Source organism: Poecilia reticulata, chromosome 17, assembly GCF_904066995.2.
Source record: "Poecilia reticulata chromosome 17, P_reticulata-male-v2, whole genome shotgun sequence".
Taxonomy (NCBI): domain Eukaryota; kingdom Metazoa; phylum Chordata; class Actinopteri; order Cyprinodontiformes; family Poeciliidae; genus Poecilia; species Poecilia reticulata.
Window position 1 is genome coordinate 6,088,022 of NC_088846.1, and position 17,771 is coordinate 6,105,792.

Here is a 17,771-nt window from a genome sequence, read left to right on the forward strand (position 1 = left end):
CAACGAGAAGAGGTGACCGGGCCCTGAGGAAGATTGTGGAGAAGGGCCGATTCCCAGACCTTGGGGGAAGCAGTGGTCTTTGTCTGGAGTAGAAACATCCAGAGCCACCGTGACAGACGTGTGCAGGAAATGGGCTACAGGTGCTGCATTCCCCAGGTCAAGACACTTTGAACCAGAAACAGTGGCAGAAGCACCTGACCTGGGCTACAGAGAAGCAGCACTGGACTGTTGCTCAGTGGTCCAAAGTACTTTTTTCGGATGAAAGCAAATTTTGCATGTCATTCGGAAATCAAGGTGCCAGAGTCTGGAGGAAGACTGGTGAGACGGAAATGCCAAAAGGCCAGAAGTCCAGTGTCAAGTACCCACAGTCAGTGATGGTCTGAGGAGCCATGTCAGCTGCTGGTGTTGGTCCACTGTGTTTTATCAAGGGCAGAGTCAATGCAGCAGCTATCAGGAGGTTTTGGAGCACTTCATGCTTCCATCTGCTGAAAAGCTTTATGGAGATGAAGATTTCATTTTTCAGCACGACCTGGTAAATGGTTTACTGACCATGGTATTACTGTGCTCAGTTGGCCTGCCAACTCTCCTGACCTGAACCCCATAGAGAATCTGTGGGATATTGTGAAGAGAAAGTTGAGAGACGCAAGACCCAAAACTCTGGATGAGCTTAAGGCCATCGAAGCATCCTGGGCTCCATAAACACCTCAGCAGAGCCACAGGCTGATTGCCTCCATGCCACGCAAAAGGATTCCTGACCAAGTATTGAGTGCATAACTGAACATAATTATTTGAAGGTTAACTTTTTTGGTACTAAAACACTTTTCTTTTATTGGTTGGATGAAATATGCTAATTTTTTGAGACAGAAATTTTGGGTTTTCATGAGCTGTATGCCAAAATCATCAGTATTAAAACAATAAAAGACCTGAAATATTTCAGTTGGTGTGCAATGAATCTAAAATATATGACAGTTTAATTTTTATCATTACATTATGAAAAATAATGAACTTTATCACAATATGTAAATTTTTTGAGAAGGACCTGTATTTACCCACAATGGTCTGCGCTGTTTTCTTCAGAGTTACTTCAACTGAACCAAGACAGGTTTTTAAGCGAACCAGAGTTAGCTTTCTGGGTCCACATCAGAGTACAATTCACAAGTCCACAAACGAACCGGACTTTCAAGACAAACGAACTGGAGTTTGATTAGATCAGACTAAACCGGACTGGTGTGAATGCACATTTAAACTACAGTACCAGGACATAAAGGCAATGTTTTGATTTTAATATTTTACATTTTGGTACAAAAATAAATATTTTTGAAACCAAAAACATTTATTTCTGTAATTTCCCCATTTAGCAGTATACAAGCTACTTCTCAGTGGAACGCTGATTACTTCCTGAAGGTGGAGTTTCAGAAAGAGGAGTTTTTCAAGAGACAGAGGCCTAATTTCAAGGCGTTAAATTACAGAGTTCAATTTATTTTAAGTCATATTTGATACGTATTGAATTTTTTAAACAACTGAGGTGAGCATTAATAGAGCTATATAATGGCACATGTGCCTGTAAAACACATTGTACCGTCGCTTTAAGGCGAGAGATTTTGCACTTTGAGATCTTTTAGCCTACTTCATGCTGTCAGACATGTTTTATTTAAGCATTTCTAAAGGCCAAGCAGTAAAGCAGCTTGTTGTGCTGTGAATGCATGATTTAATCAGTGGGTACAAATACTTTTTCACATGGGTTTTCAGAGTCCCCACTCCACCCTCCAACGGAGCAAAAATAAAATAAACAAAAAACCTTTCAGATCCATGTATCACGTTTTGTATCACAACTCCTTTACAACAAAGAGATGGTAAATAAATAAGGCCCCATATTTTTTCCATAAATAAATGAAATAAAGCTGTAAATTGACAACATATTATATTCGTTACGAAGCAAAGCAGTTTTCGCCACACGCATCATGTCTCAGAACAAGCCGTCTTATTGAAACCTTAATCCAAGTCCTCTTTAGAAATCTTGACCTTTTTAAGCCAAGGCATATAGTGTGACGTTTCCTGGTTGAGCTGCTGTTTCCCGTCTTTTAGGACATCCTGCATCAAACAACTATTTCCGCTGAATTATTAGCGCGCGAAGCTTTAATCTTGTTGTCAGGCTCCTTTTAAATTTAAAGTTAAAGACAGCGGTGAGGCTCGAACATTTCTCCTCGTCTTGTTAATCTTCTTTTCAAAAGGAATTATAAATAGGCCAACTTATAACAGACGCCGTGGAGCGGCTCCTTCTGCGAGCCGCGTTACATAAAATATAATGAATTCAGCTTCTAACAGAGAGCGAGAGCATGTGAGCAGAGAGTTAGAGGGAGGGGGGAGCTTGTTGTTACTCAGGGCACAGATACAAAAACCAAACAGCTTCATAGTGGTTTGGTGACGTGTCAATAAACACATATGACTTGATTCTAGGCATTTAACTAATGAATTTATTTAAATAAGCACGATTTTAAGGCGTAAACTGTTTTTGAGGTGAAGTACGAAAGCGCCATCTAGCGGTAGGTGTTGAAGCTGCTCATTTATTAACAGACGAGCTTCAAACTTGAGGTCATCAGCTGCAGAGTGGATGACTGTACTTACTTTCTGAGGTCCATCTGTAGACGATCAATTTTGCTTGTAGGTTTGGACTTTGACTGGGCCTTTCCAACAAATGAATATGCTTTGACGCTTTATCGCAGCTGTAGCGGCACGTGTGGTTGAAATCCAGCAGGGAGTGAACCTTTGCACTGTTTTCCTGTCTTTCACAGCCTAAAACAGGTTTTCAGTCTGCATTAGGGTTTATTTAGCTGCATCCATCCCTCCAGGGTATCCACAGGTTTCAGCACGTCAAATGGCGTAAAAGACAGACACCACAACTTTAAGATTTTTATTTTGAACAATCTTTGCAAAACATGTTTGATTTGACTGGTTTTTCCATACTTACATCCCAATTCACACAGGTCTATCACACCGAATCCCAATTAAATACAAGATGCAGTATTTAACAAGTAGTCGTTACGTATCCACACACCGTTCTGAACAACTGTATTTATTCATTTTGTATTGTCATGGCGACCACACGTTAGATCCGATAAAATAGCTTTTTAAAGCACTCTTGTTAGGACTTTCCAGGCTCCGTCTGGCTGTTCGTCACCTCACAGGGACTCTGTTGTTCCTGTACCATCCGCAGGATGCTTTGGGAAACCCTTTTAACGTCGCTGTGTGTGTCGGGATGCGTGTCTAATGCTTTCAGAAGCTCCATCAGGCCCTCCTTAGTTAGCATATGGATGTAATACGAAGCTGCACCGTTTGAAAAAGACGAAGAATTTTCAGAGAAGAGCACCTGAAAATACTCAACATCATTCAAGATTTAAGTGCCAAATACGTTCATTGGCCTCATCTTCAGGTGTCTACTGACGTTTCTGTCTTACCGTTTTGTCTGCAAACGAGATGTATCGCCCACACCGCCCACAGCTGGACACCTGAGGGCTGGTAAGTCTGAAGCAGAGAGCAAAATGGACGGAAGGACCTGAAACCAGAAAGACAATCACTATGATTTGATTTAACACTTTGTACTCAGGCTTCTTCGCTTGCACCAGATGTTCACTTTCTGTGTTTCTAACATTAAATTATTCCGAAATTGGACTCTAAAAGGTTTCAGCTCCAGGTGCTGGCGGTAACACTCCGGCTGCACTCACCAGTAGAAACTCAGTAACAATAAACGTACATTTGTGTTTCAAGAGAGATGTATTTTTTGACGCACAGCGTAAAGTGTGAAGTGTTACATAAGAGCAGTGGAGTCCACAGGATCAAAAAATGAGCTAAGGGCATTTTATAAAGGCCTATGCAACATGAGAAGTGCTTTGCAAAAGGATTCACAACCTTTGACCGTTTTCCTTTTGTCATATTACACCCACAACCTTTAGTGTTTCAGTGGGATTTTATGCAACAGACAGGAGAATAGTAGTACGTAAATGTGAACTGAAATGAAAACGGTCCATGGGCTTCGCAGTTTTTGCAACGAAAACTCCATGAAAAGCAAACATGCAGCCATCAATGAGTTTCAATGGCCTAGTTGAAGCCCAGTCCTACATCCTCGGCAAAACTTGAAAATTAAAGTTCACTGATGTTTTCCACCCAATCTGACTAAGTGTAGATTATTTTTGCAAAGAATAATGCTTGAAAATGTGTCTCTAGATTTATAAACCTTGTACAGATATGGACGTAAAGGTGCAGTATGTAACTTTTATAAAAATATGTTTGTTTCCATAGTGGTTGAAACTGTCACTATGTCGGGACAGTATGGTATGAGAAAGTTCAGCTTCTCTGCCTTCTCCCAGTTCTAACTAACCAGCGCTGCCAATCACAATCTCATGTGGCGCTGCTCAGCCTCCATCTCTCCCCCTCATCTTGCGCTTTCCTACACTGCAGCTAGCATAGCCTATTGTCAATGATCAGTCTAGATATAGCCTGGCCACCAATGAAGGCGGATCAACGGTACGGTGTTTCTCCACCATTAGCACATAAAGCAGCGTGTACATGACAGCACTAAGCCCCTCCTCCTGGCTCTGATTGGTTGTTTTTGTTTGGTAATGGTGCATTTCTTCAGGCAATAGTAGCTCAGGGAGAAAGTAGAAAATATTGATTTAAAAAAAATAATTTTCACAGATTATCCGTCTCATACTACACTGTCACAACATGGTGATAGTCATAACAAATATGTAAAAAGCATAATCTGTATAAAAGTTACATAGTGCAGCTTTACGTGGCTGTACAGTTAAATCAGATGAGATGGGGATGTTTTAATGTGACAAATACCAAAATGTTCAAGAAGAATTCTTCTGCAGGGGGAAGTAGATGTCACTTAAAACGTTACAGATTACACATAGGAGCCAATGCTAACAAAACCTCCTTTCGGCTCTGCCCCTCACCGGTAAGACACCATCTCCTGCTCCAGATGAGGCCATGTCATTATTGATTTGTGCTGCAGGGAAACAAAAAGAGACGCTGAAAGAAACCGTCTTAATGAACAGACCTATCTTCTGCGACTGGGACACACACCAGCTGCTCCAGAATGGTGCTCCGGAGCTCCTGGTCCAAAGTCCAGGCCTCTTCCCTGGAGGCCAGCTGCGCCAGAATCCCTCCTGCAAAGTAGCGCACCTCCACCAGCATCTGGGAGTCCTGCAGGAGGCTGAGGATGTGCTCCAACAGGTCTTCATCCATCAGGTCAGGCTGGAGCTCCTCCACCTCCGCTATGTTGTTCTTAACAAAACAAAAGGAATGTATGCTTTCGTTTTATGACATCGAATTGCACTGCAGATGTAATTACAAGAACTGCAACAGAGTGTTGGTTCTTTTCGAATAATGTTACACTGGGGTGTTCAAAGCGAGGCCCAAGGGCCATATGTGGCCCTTGAAATGATTGTGGGAGTCCCACGACTACAGTCTAAGACCGTTGGAAAGTTTGGCTTCTTAGGTGGTAGATGCAGACAATAATTAATGGAATGAGATTTAGTTTTGAATTTGGGCAAAATTAATCAGCTATTTCAGGTTTTTAGCACAACTTGAACGTAACGATAGTCTTTTTCAGCGTCCCAACAGCGTGCTTACATTTTAATCGTGGTTTCTACCATTCATACTCTGTATACCCACCAAAAGGCCAAGGACCTTCTGTTGAATAGCAGTTTCACTGTAGTAGGACTGCAATGGAAAACAAAAGAGAAAAAAAACAAAACAAGAAAGGTTAAAGTCACCGTGTTTAAAACTGCGTTTCTAAACTAATGGGTTTATCAGTGAGTTATTCTGTGCTCTTTAACCTCCAGAACCTCCATGTAGAGCTCCAAGCCCTGACACTCGATGAAATTGCGGGCGGCCGTGGGCGTCTCGTCGGTCAGGTTCCACAGAGCGCTCAGGGCAAACTTCAGAGTGGGGTCTACCAGTCCCAGCATGGCTTTATGCTGCACAACAGTCAGCAGCTGCTGTTGGACAGACAGCGAGGAGAGACGATGAATCAGATTTCAGAAAGGACAGGACGAAGCTAATGTGTCTATATAATTTTTTTTAAAGCAAATTATGGAAACAGGAAGAAAAATGGATGCTAGGGGAGTTTCAGAAAACTGGAGGATGATGATTTTTTTAAATCATTTTTTAAAATCATGAAATCTAACTTGTTTGTCACTCATTATTTTAAAATATAAGGTAAAATAATTCATTCAAATGTTATTTGCCAGGCTCATCTTCCTGATTGGCTGCCAGTGCAATTCCTCAAGCTAGCATAGCATAGAAAACCAAAATAATTCTTGAAAAGAGAATAAAAATCGATGCTGCTTTATGTGTTTTGCAGTGCTGCCTGTGTGTCCCTGCCCAGAAGCTAATGCTGGTTCGGGTGAGACCATGACATGGAAAAGTTTGGGAACCCCTAACGTAGGCTAACTTTTAAGCCTGTTTAGCTTAGCATATAATAAGTCCATTTTTAGTGCCGCTATGCTAACTCCAATCAACTTAAAGTGAAAATTATTGGACCAATGTAGACTACAAACTGTTTAATTACCCCCTTTTTTCCTTTATCAGGAGTTTTTTTGTGTGTGTGCAGTAGTTTGAGGCAGTTTTGTCTTATTATTATTAAACATCATCGACCTGCTGATGGTCTAGAGATGAGAATTAGCCACTTGGCTGGTTTCGCATGAATTTAAATGTAAATGTTAATTAGAATGTAACGTCCCATTTAAAAAATGGGACGTTACATTTTTGTTGATTGAAACAATCAACAAAGAAAATATTCTCCTTTTGTTGTAGGCTTGTAGCATGAATCTGAAATGGTAACAAACCTTCATAAATGAGATGTCGTTGCTGAGCAGTGCCGTCTCCTCTACGGAAATCTGCACATGAAAGCAAAAGTGAGCTACAGCTGATTTTTCTTGTGTTTTAAAAGTTCTATTAAAAGTCAAACTTGATTTTTTTATTTTTTTTTAAAGTCCCTTTAATCAGCCATAAAACTGTCTGTGTTTTTCTGTATTTTACTGGAGCTCTAAAGTTCAGAGAGTGAACAACCTTCGCCACCAGGATGGAGATGATGGCCACTGCAATCCTCTGCAGGGTCGGCTCCTCGTGGTTGCTCAGCCATTTGATCACCAACATGGCCGCTGAATACCTGAGTCGTGAACACAGCATGGATGAGGGAATCATTTTTACCAAAATGCAAAGCAGTTACACAAAAAGTCAACTTCAGGAAAACACCTACAAATCACAGCACAGTGGAAAGGTATTTATTTTCCTCATTCATTTTTTTTTCTTTTACACATATTAGATCAAACTATTATTTTTCCCAGATAAAGATAACACGAATGGATGTCATATGTGTTTTTAAATTATGATTTAATTTGTTATGGGTAAAAATTTATCTAAACCAACTTGGCCTTATCTGAAAAATAAATACCAACTAAACTGAATAAGTTATTGTCTCACCTAAATGTTTGCAGCAATTAGCCCACTATTATGTAACATTTTAAACCATACACAAAGTCATGCTACAACATCACAATCAGATTGTGGTTAAGTCTTTGACTAGACCACTATAAAAGTTGGAATACAGCTGTTCTTTTTTCTCTATTTTTTTCTCAGTGCATTTGAACTTAAGATCATAAGCTGATGATTTCTTTTTTGCAGGATCTTCTGGAAGAGAACAGATTATTATTATTATTTATTTATTTTATTTTATTTTTTATTTGATTATTATTATTTTTTAAATACATTATCTATCCTAACAGTAAATCAAATGTTGCCATATCTCATATCGTCCAAGTATTTTCAAACAGTCATTGGGGACGATGACGATGCTTCGGGCAGGAAGACTCTCTGGTAGCAGTCAGTGTTGTATCGAATCTGAACAGGCCTCTGACTGAAGACTCGATATTTGGGCAGCAGAGACCATATGCCACACTAACATGTCTTTAATGCATCCCCAGAACCAGAACCAAACGAGGAGAAGCAGCATTCAGATTCTATGCACCGCAAATCTGGAACAAACTTCCAAAAAACTGTAAAACAGTTGAAACACTGACTTCCTTTAAATCTCGACTAAAAACCCACCTGTTTAGAGATGTATTTGAAACGTAATCAATTTTGAATTTCATGATTGCACTTGACTTAATGTCATGTTTCATTGTTGATTCAATGTTGCATGACTTTGTGTATTTTTGTTTGTTATGATGTAAAGCACTTTAAAATGCCTTGCTGCTGAAATGTGCTACACAGATCAAATTTGATTGATTTATTGATCACCAGTTGCATTTTGTCTGACATTAAAAATTGATTGATGATCTGAAACATTTAAGGTTGAAAAAAACAACTCACAGTTAGCTTAGCACCTGGTTGGGTTAGCAAACTAACCTGTCAAAAGGAACATTCTGCAGCAGGTAGTCATTGCAGAGTGCCATCAGACAGTTGCTCTGCACCTGAAAAAATGGAAGGATGAAACATAACAAAGTATGAAAATTCAGTCCAAAATAGAGCAACCTAAAGTTAGAACAACAAAACAGTAAAGCAGCATATTTTTACTCAAGAAAAAGTGAATAGTTGACAACAAAGCAAGTATTTGGTAAAAATGTTTTTTTTTTCTTTTTTTTTTTCAAATATTTTGATGTTCACACTGTGCTCAGTGTAAAAATGTTTTAAAATGACATCATCGGGAGTGTGGTGGCGCAGGGGTTGGTGCATGTCTTCCCCTTCTCTCATTCCCCACTTTCCTGTCAATTAACTATCAAATAAAGGCCACAAGAGCCAATAAAAAAACATTTGAAATTACATTATCAGACTGTGAGGATTTGGTTTTTCTGTGTGTTTATTTAGGTTTCTGTGTTCAGTTTTGTCTCTTGTCCCCCCCCCTCTCTACCCCTTGATTGTCTCCAGCTGTCCCTCGTTTCCCCTGATTTCCTTCCTTGTGTATTTAATCCCACCTGTGTTCCCGGATCCTTGTCAATACTGTCGTGTCGGTTGTTGAACGTCAATTGTCTTTGTCTCAAGTCACATCAGCAGTGCTACCAGAGTTTGAGTTCTTTGCTTTTGTGCTCACCAGTGCTGCCTGGATTTCTCTGTGTTCTTCGTTATCACCATTAAAATAATCATTCACTGATACAAGCCTCCACCTCACCATCTCAAAACTCTCAACTCATGACACAGACGAACCAAATTATAAAGTTATGTGGAATTTCTTTTAGAATCAAAATGTAAACGACTTGCATAGATGACATAATCACAAATTAACCAATTTTTTTATTTTTTTTCCAAATCGGTTTCTTTCGATATAAAGGTCGTGAAAGTTTAAAAGAAACTGCATGGGTGTGTCTGGTGAATTTCTGGTTACAGCACATTTATTCTTCATTTAGTGAAGTTACTCACAGTGGGTAGAGTATCCAGAAATTTTACTTAAGTAGCAGTAGCAATACTTCGTAATAAAATGACTCAAGAAAAAGTGTGTGTGTGTATATATATATATATATATATATATATATCCCTAGAATAAAGTTTTTTTTCCCCAAAAAAGTAAGTTACTCAACTAAAGCAAGTTACTACCCAACTCTGCCTAAAGTAAACCACTGTGCTAAATGTTTATGTCAATTAGATTCATGATTACGTTTGTAATCATAAAAATTAGTCTTTGACTTCACCTGCTGGATGTTAGGGAAGGTCTCCATGGCGTGCAGCAGCTGGGTTACCGTGGCGCTCATCAGCCTGACGGGCATGACCTCTGCCAGGTCCCGGGTGGTCAGGTTAAACACACACGCCGTGGCCAACAGGTGGACATGCGGAGACTCTGGGTGGCTCCGCATGTCCTCCACCACCAACTGCAGGGAAATAAATAAAGAAAAAGGTATCCCTGACGACAGATTGCCATCTCTGCTGCTGCCATTGCTGGAAAACTGTCTGGAACAACCGGAGGCCAGGAATTAGCACGTAACCTTCCAGAAGCAAAGAGCCGCTCACTGGGCCAGCTGCAGCAGCTGGACTGTACCACTTATCTCAGCACCTCCTCTCTGCAATCACTGCTAAGCACAGTAATTAGAACACCGAGGTCCCTCAGCGCTCAGCATATGTTTGGACTGAGATGGCTTCCAGAAGTGTTGGGGGGGGGGGAAACAAAACAAAAAAAAAAACCCATCTGATTTTGATGCTTTTCCACCAAAAAACTGACTCAATGTTTGGTTGTGGAATGTTGCGTTTTTTTTCCTACATTTCAGCTGAAACGCCACGTGTTAGAAGCTGCTTCTTCTGCACAAAAACAAAAAGAAATCCTCTGAGATTCCCAAGCGAGATGAAATGCTGTGCGAGTCCAACACAAAGCACATGACCTTGACTCTCTATTCTCAACAACAAGCAGGGGGTGCTAACTCCACATCGACTGCACACGGACGAAAATTAACTGTGAGCTGACAGACACGTTTGATTTTTGGCCTTGTGCTCGTTTAAAGCTGAATTTGGGAATCAAGTCTAACCAAAGATACACAACTGTTGTGCTCTATGCTCCTGACTGCAATTATATGTGCACCAGCGTGTTTATTATTATGAATTCAAACATCAGCAGAATTGGTCAAGCACTGTGAATCATGACTGATTTATACGAACCAACACGAAAAGCAAATAAACATTTTACCACATTTTATCTCTACAACGTGGCAGGTATAGAGAATATTAAAGTCACGCCTCTGGAAGAACTTGGCTTTATTAAGACATTTTATTCATCCTGCTTGTCTGAAGTCTTCTGCTCTCGTTGTAGTTCTGACACATTATATGTAAATGTATTGTAGCTGTTAGATTGCATATTCCTAAAGCTTCACTTATTCCACACAGAATTAATAAAAGGTCAAGAACTGCATTATCATTTCATTACACATTCATTTCCTTCCAAACATAAAAATGTGATCTGTTTGAAGACCTTGGAAGGTTGATACTCTTTGGACAGCACCAAAAAAAAAATCATTTTAACTTTTCTTAATCTGAATTTTTGAAATGTTAATGGAAATTAAGGGATAGTTCAGAATTTTGAGGTTCTTTCAAAAATTAAACAGTTAGTAGAATGGATATAGCTTTATCCTTAATATATGGCATTTAATCAGAGATGCATCTCCTGTTACACACTGATGTGAAATAATATCATTTAAGATCAACAATTGAAAAATGCCCATAGATGACTTTTGGAGATAATCATCTCATATTGAATAAAATGTAATAAAACACTGCTGAAATGAAGAACAAAACAGTAAGTGAAGTAACGAGGCCGCCGAACCTTCAGCATGTCCGGCTGCGGTTTGTCAGTGTCAGTAGTCAGATGGTAGAGATGGATGAGGGCCTCTTTTACGAAACACTCCCTCTCTCTGTACCTTCGGAGTGCCTCCCAGAGCTGCTTCTCATTAGCTTCTCCAGTTACCTGAGCACACACAGCAGATCGGCAGAGAGTCCGCAAACACAATGGTCATATTCAGAGCGTATACAGAGCCCCGGGTCCAAAATAAACCACAAGCTTATGCATGAATCAACCTTCTCCTAACGGAGCCATAGGATTTTTCGGATTGCTCTAAAATAAAACAGGGGCTTTTCAAAATGTGTCCGAGCAGAAATCAGAAATGAAAGATGCGTCTGCGCCTGCCTGAGGAGAAGCTGAGCCTCGAAGGCGGAGCTAGGTTCACCCAGGTGTTTTGCACAGCTGAATGGTTACCACAGGAGATTAAAGGATTTCTCAAGCATACAGGAAAGAATCAAGTGAACACTCCAATTATGTTTTTGACTAGGGAATAACATAACATGACGTAAAGCTCAAAAACCATCATTTTATATAATACTGCACCTTTAAACTTATTACAGAATATGATGCACCTTCCAAACCGTCCAGCGTGAGTTAAAGGTAGTGCCCAGTTCAATGTAGCAACAATAAACCTAGCTTTACTTTAGTCCATGGACTTTTATACCTAAAGTGCTTAGCTGTAGGTACTAAAAATCTATACATTATGTCTCTGGCATAGGCTTATTGAAGTTGGCTAAATGTTTCCAATCACTTGTCCCCATGTATTTCTTTCCCCCGTGTCATGGTGAAAAGTACACCCCACACTTCGAAAAGCCGTGCTTTAAAACCGAATGCTTGACACCAGAAAACAGCTGCTTACTTTTAGGTTTTCGTGGGAAGATAGAACAGGAGAGGAACTAAGTCCAGTGGCAAGCAGGCCGAGAAAGACAAGGCCGCTCCTGGACTCCACAAAGCCTCTGAGCGCCGAGTCATCGATCGTTTTCCTTCCTGAAATATCTAAAGATACGAGTGACGGGAGAATCTGTGGACCTGCTTCCAGAAGCTGCCTCACTGTCTCATCTCCGTTAGTCCTCCTTTCGCTGTCGTCGTTGGCAAAGTGGTTGTACGAGATGTCCAGATGCCTAAGAGCGTGAAGTTGGGTGAAGATAAAGAGCAACCTGACAGGAGTCGTGTCAAGTCGGTACAGCCGGTGGGCAATGAGGGATCTCAGTGTGTTTTTACATTTAAGGAGCGCATTCAATTCAGTCACAGAGCTACAGGAGATATCCAAAGTCTCCAGCCGGGGGAGAGTACAAATATCCTCAAGGACATCATCCGTTAGATCTGTGTTGACGAGGTGGATCGTCTTGAGCCCTTGCAAGGAGCTAAAGCCAATGAACACCCCACTGTCCTCTTCCGGAGATTCCAAGTTCAGACTCAAGCCATTGAGGGCCAACATCTGCAGACTAGCCCTGCAGTCTGGGTTGGAGGCCAGGCCTGAGATGACATCAGCCCCCGTAAGACCCCCAGGGACCCAGGAGGCGTCTAGTTCCAGGAGCCGGTGAGGGCAGAGGGCCAGGCGGAAAGCCATGGCGGACACCTTACAGTAGCGGATGGAGGCGCTGCGCAGGCGGAGCTTCTCGCTGTTTCGGAAAATCCCAACAGTTGTGTCATTCAGCATTCCTGGAGGAGAGAGGAGCAAAAAGGGAGACATTGTAGGAAAAAGAAGCCTCAGTTTAGTCTTCCATAATGTTTGTGCAGAGAACTTTTCCAACAATTTCAGCCTGGAATTCTTCAACCTGCTGGTGGGCGAAAAACCACAGGAATCATCTGATTAGTTCTTATTTATTTATTTTTACAAGGCTAATTCTTCCGCAAAGGAGGAAGATTCAACCTCAGGTCAATTCCTGAACTAATGATTGCCTTTGCTAAATTTATGAAGAAACTGCTCTCCCTTGGCAGCTGCTTCTCTCATTTCCTGGACTTGATGGGGTTAGTTAGTTTTAAAGCTCCCCTTCATACCTTTGGTTACCATCTTTTGCAGCAGTTGGTCAGCCAGTTCCTGTGGGAACAGTGGGGCCCAGATGAGGCTCATTGAACCGTCTGCTCCCTTCCTGCACAAAGCATCTAATCTGCTGCACACCTGAGCCAAGCAGAGGTCACACAGCGTCTGGGGGCCCTTGCCATCCTGCAGCACACATCGAAAAGTAATCAGATGATGCATCCTGCTGGATAAACAATGAAATTATGTGAAAAGTCCAAGAAGTAACATAGATCCTGCTGTCAACACTGTCTTGTTATGTGCGTTGATGGTGTGTGTGAGACGTCTTCAGAGTACCTCCTGTCTTGTATAGTATGTGTACGACAGGATGAAAATTCACGGTGTTGACTCAAAGTTAGGAAAATCACTCAGATCTGCAAGATGTTGAATAAGTGCTTTGCTTTTTTTTAAAATTACAGATTAATAGAGTTTGTCCTAGTATCACTGAGATTGGTTCTAGAGTGAACAAATAGTTCAAGAGGGGCCACAAAAAATACAAAAGAAATGATTTGTTGTCAACTCGGACTGTGAATAGTAGAGTGCCTGTCTAAGAATTTTCATATGGGTGCACCCCCATCCTGGATGAATGGCTGATTTGCTCTTGACATTTCCATACCAAAGAAATCCTAAACTTTACCCTAATCCCTAATCAAAAAAACTCAGAGATTATTATAATTTATCAGACATCACTATTCTTAAACTTCTCAACTTCACTGAACGAACCTGTGGATACTTGGGTTGATGTCATCCTTGCTAAATGGAGTATCACCTGGGTCGCTATAATCTCTTTTTTTTATTTTATTATTTCTGTTGACTTCTATATGAGTCCATATTTGACTACAAAGTGCATTGAGGCTATATTTGCTGTAATTTGAGGCTACAAACTGACCTCATGTGAACTGTCTGTAGGTGGACAGGGTTTTATTATATATGAAACACGTATAAAACAGCCTACAAATCAATCGTGACAGTCTCCCCCCGGGTTTCCCGCTTAGGGCTCAGTGACAGAGGATCTCTAACGCTGCAGGAGGCTAATTTTATCCGCAGCAGAACAAGCAAAGCCCGTCTGAACCACCTAATCTCTGGCAAAGCGGACCGAGGCAAGTGGTCCTACCGCTGCACGCTACACGACAAGGCGCTTGTTACCTTGACAACGAGCACACACATTAAACAGTCGGCAACATTTCTCATAACTAATAAGGCTGTCAAACTCACCATTCTCGGAAAGTAAAGAAAAGTAAAGTCGTCAGAAAAAAATGTGAACAGTTTACAAATAACAATAGCTTTTTTTTTCGAAAGAATTATTGTTATAAGTGTGCTGCAACTTGCTGACGAGAGAGGTCAAATAAATATCTAAGTGACAAAAATCCTCCCTCTGTTTTGATTTAAGTCGCGGCCGTTGTTTACGGAGTGTCCGCTGTCAATTTAATTGCTTCCGATTGGCCAGCCTGATAAACGTCACCAGCCAGCTGCCTGTTTGAAGACACCGCTTCATGACGAAACTACAGCACGAGTCGCCGTGGTCCGTCTTCATTTAAAGACACACAGACATTATAGGCTTTACAGTTAAAAAATAAAATAAAAAAGATGAGAAATGGGAGGAACAAGAACAACACCACTTCCTGTAAAAGAATAATACCCAATGTTCTTTAGTAATTGCTTGTTTGCTTGTTATTAGAAGTTAAACGTTTTTAGAGGTGTGTGTGCATAAACGTTTGAAAAAGCCAAAACTGCGTTTAAATTAACATTTGCACTATGTAGGTCATTTTCAGATTGGACCAGTTTATATATTTGACCAATTCCTCTAGACAAAACATAAAAAAAAACATTAAATTGAGGAATCTGTCAATTCCTCAATTGACAGATAATTTTCTTTCTCTTATTCTGCTTGTTACACCCCCTAAATCCTGTCACCCTGGGAAGGGTGCCATATTACCCACAGAATACTGCTATATTCAGACTCTATTTGTAAATCCTTTTGAAAACCATAATTTTCCTTTAACTTAACAGTAATTTACATACAGGGTTGACTTACGTTCCATGTATTTATAAATGAAATTACAAGACATCAGAAAATCAAACTATCATGCAGCAAATACATACAAGATTGGGTTTATCTCCTTACTAGCCTAGGATCCACAGCAGTTTAAAAAAGTGACTAATCATTACATATGTGGGAACTACAGTTTCATCAGTTTAATAAGTTGACTTTATAATATAAGTTCAGTCTTTTTTAAGGGGAATTATTTTAGAACCTTATATTCTTTCATGCATGTTAGAGAAATCCTTTAATCTCCCGTGGCAACCATTTGGCTGTGCAAAACGCCTGGGTGAGCCTGGCACCACCTACTTCCTCTGAGTTGCAGTTCCAAGCTCACGAGCTTCATCCATCCATCCATCCATTTTCTTCCGCTTATCCGGGGTCGGGTCGCGGGGGCAGCAGCTTCAGAAGGGAGGTCCAGACTTCCCTCTCCCCAGCCACTTCTTCCAGCTCCTCCGGGGGAATCCCAAGGCGTTCCCAGGCCAGTCGAGAGACGTAATCCCTCCAGCGTGTCCTGGGTCTTCCCCGAGGCCTCCTCCCGGTGGGACGTGCCCGGAACACCTCACCAGGGAGGCGTCCAGGAGGCATCCTTACCAGATGCCCGAGCCACCTCAACTGGCTCCTCTCGACGTGGAGGAGCAGCGGCTCTACTCTGAGTCCCTCCCGGATGACCGAGCTTCTCACCCTATCTCTAAGGGAGAGCCCAGCCACCCTGCGGAGGAAACACATTTCGGCCGCTTGTACACGAGTTTCTGCTTCACAGAACTCATCCTCCCCCTATATCCCCACTCAGCTCCTTCAGACTAGCCAGCCGTAATTAGCAAACACCTTGTGGAACTGCGTATCTGCTGAGCTCGTTATAGGAGCTACACTTCTCAGTGCAACACTGGTAAAAACGTTGTTAAACAGTTAATGGAACCATGTTGTGACGACTTCCTGAAGGCAGAGGTTAAAAAAGAGCAGGAGAGAGACAGAGGCTCAATTTCAAGGCGTTAAATCGTGGAGTAAAATTTCTTATAGGCCAAATTTGACATTTGAAACATTCGTATAACAACCGAAGGTGACATAGTTACTTGATTATTGTATATAATAGCACTGTATAGCAGCATGTACTTGTGAAATACATAATACTGCCCCTTTCATGTCTATTGTCGACGTTTAGGTAGTAAAGTACTTTAACCACAAGGAGGAGCTCATTGAAAAAGATTTCTTTCTTTATCAGTCCGACACTTGAGTTCTTATTGTGAAAAGCAATTGTTTTTTCTTCAGACAACTACTAAATTGTTTACGATTTCCAAAGAAAGGACAAGTCACTACTTAGGAATGATAAGCCAGAATAATTTCTTTCATTAGTGCTTTAAATAACTGCGCTCCTATCTCTCTCTCTCTCTCTCTCTCTCTCTCTCTCCTCTCTGAATTATGCATGCACTGCCACAATGCTGATCAGAACCACCGTTCTCCCACATGCTGGATTGGAAAATGCCCCCACGCAGAGAATCCCCCCGCATCTTCAAAGCCTGAGCCTTCCTCCTCCATCCGCAGCGTTTAGCTGAGGGGTTGTTCTGTTTTTGTTTTTTTCCTCCAGCACGCATATTGTCTCCACAACCAAACAAACACAGCTGCCAACAGTTCTTGGACTGCTGCGAGAGACACAGACATCTTTCATAATCCGTAAACACAAGAGAAGCGTTCTACCATCCAAAACACATGCAAACGCACGCACGCGCACGCACACACAGGCACGCGCACGCACACACACACACACACACACACACACACACACACGCACACATGCGCGTGTTTACACACACACAATCCCTCCCAACAGTAGGCCGGAGCTACTGGATCTCTGGAATGAAGCCGGAATTGGATTAGAGCTGATAGGAAACAGATTTGTAAGGGAGGAGTGAGAAAGACGACTGAGGGAGAGAGAGACTCATGAATGAAGCTGACAGGTGAGTGTGTGTATGTGTGTGAAAGACGGAAATGGAGCATTAACCTCCGCAGGTCACAGAGAGATGTTACAGTAAAAACACTCAGACGCCAAGTTCAGAATAGTTTGGGTTTTTTCATTATAGTTTTTGTTTTATTGTGTAGTGAATTTTTGTTTGTCTAACTCAGTTTACTTTTAAAGTGTGTTTGCTAGTTTTTATTAGTTATTATTATTATTAGTTAAATGTTGCTTAGTTTTATTTTAGTTTTTATGACTTATACCATTGCTATGGCAGGCCCCAATTAAATACAATTTCAAGATTGTATCTGAAACCATAGTGACAATACTGATATCGACTTAGTATCAATGTTATTGATATTTTGGATCGATATGCCCATGTCTACTGGATGGAATTTGACAAAAGGAACATCAAGTGAGTGGAAACAATGTAAACAAC

At 41.1% G+C, this 17,771-nt stretch overlaps 1 protein-coding gene across 3 annotated transcripts; it reads right to left on the reverse strand.

The window, feature by feature from the left end:
* Positions 1-3,057: 3,057 nt before the first annotated feature.
* Positions 3,058-14,763, reverse strand: LOC103478992 (protein zyg-11 homolog). Of its 3 annotated transcripts, none has more exons than XM_081598439.1 (14): positions 14,556-14,763; positions 13,322-13,527; positions 12,180-12,982; positions 11,306-11,446; positions 9,690-9,866; positions 8,413-8,477; positions 7,075-7,174; positions 6,852-6,902; positions 5,841-5,999; positions 5,677-5,724; positions 5,086-5,286; positions 4,956-5,008; positions 3,456-3,553; positions 3,058-3,324 (listed from the first exon to the last, which is right to left on the reverse strand). In XM_081598439.1, the coding sequence occupies exons 2-14, from the start codon at positions 13,521-13,523 to the stop codon at positions 3,143-3,145; spliced, it is 2,280 nt and encodes a 759-aa protein (XP_081454565.1). In that variant the 5' UTR covers positions 13,524-13,527; positions 14,556-14,763; the 3' UTR covers positions 3,058-3,142. The 3 variants fall into 3 exon arrangements, with proteins under 3 accessions (XP_081454565.1, XP_081454564.1, XP_008431398.1); XM_081598438.1 differs by having other exon boundaries at positions 5,841-6,002; XM_008433176.3 differs by having other exon boundaries at positions 5,841-6,002; positions 13,322-13,487; positions 14,556-14,762.
* Positions 14,764-17,771: the final 3,008 nt, after the last annotated feature.

What these genes read in the sequence shown, in the direction of transcription:
- LOC103478992 (XM_081598438.1), bottom strand. Translation starts at nt 13,523, where the DNA reads ATGCATCATCTGATTACTTTTCGATGTGTGCTGCAGGATGGCAAGGGC. An exon ending in CCTTCCCTAACATCCAGCAG is followed by an intron (nt 8,478 to 9,689) that starts GTGAAGTCAAAG and finishes CCATTTTTTCAG; the next exon opens with GTGCAGAGCAACTGTCTGAT. An exon ending in CAGAATGTTCCTTTTGACAG is followed by an intron (nt 7,175 to 8,412) that starts GTTAGTTTGCTA and finishes TTCACGACTCAG; the next exon opens with GTATTCAGCGGCCATGTTGG.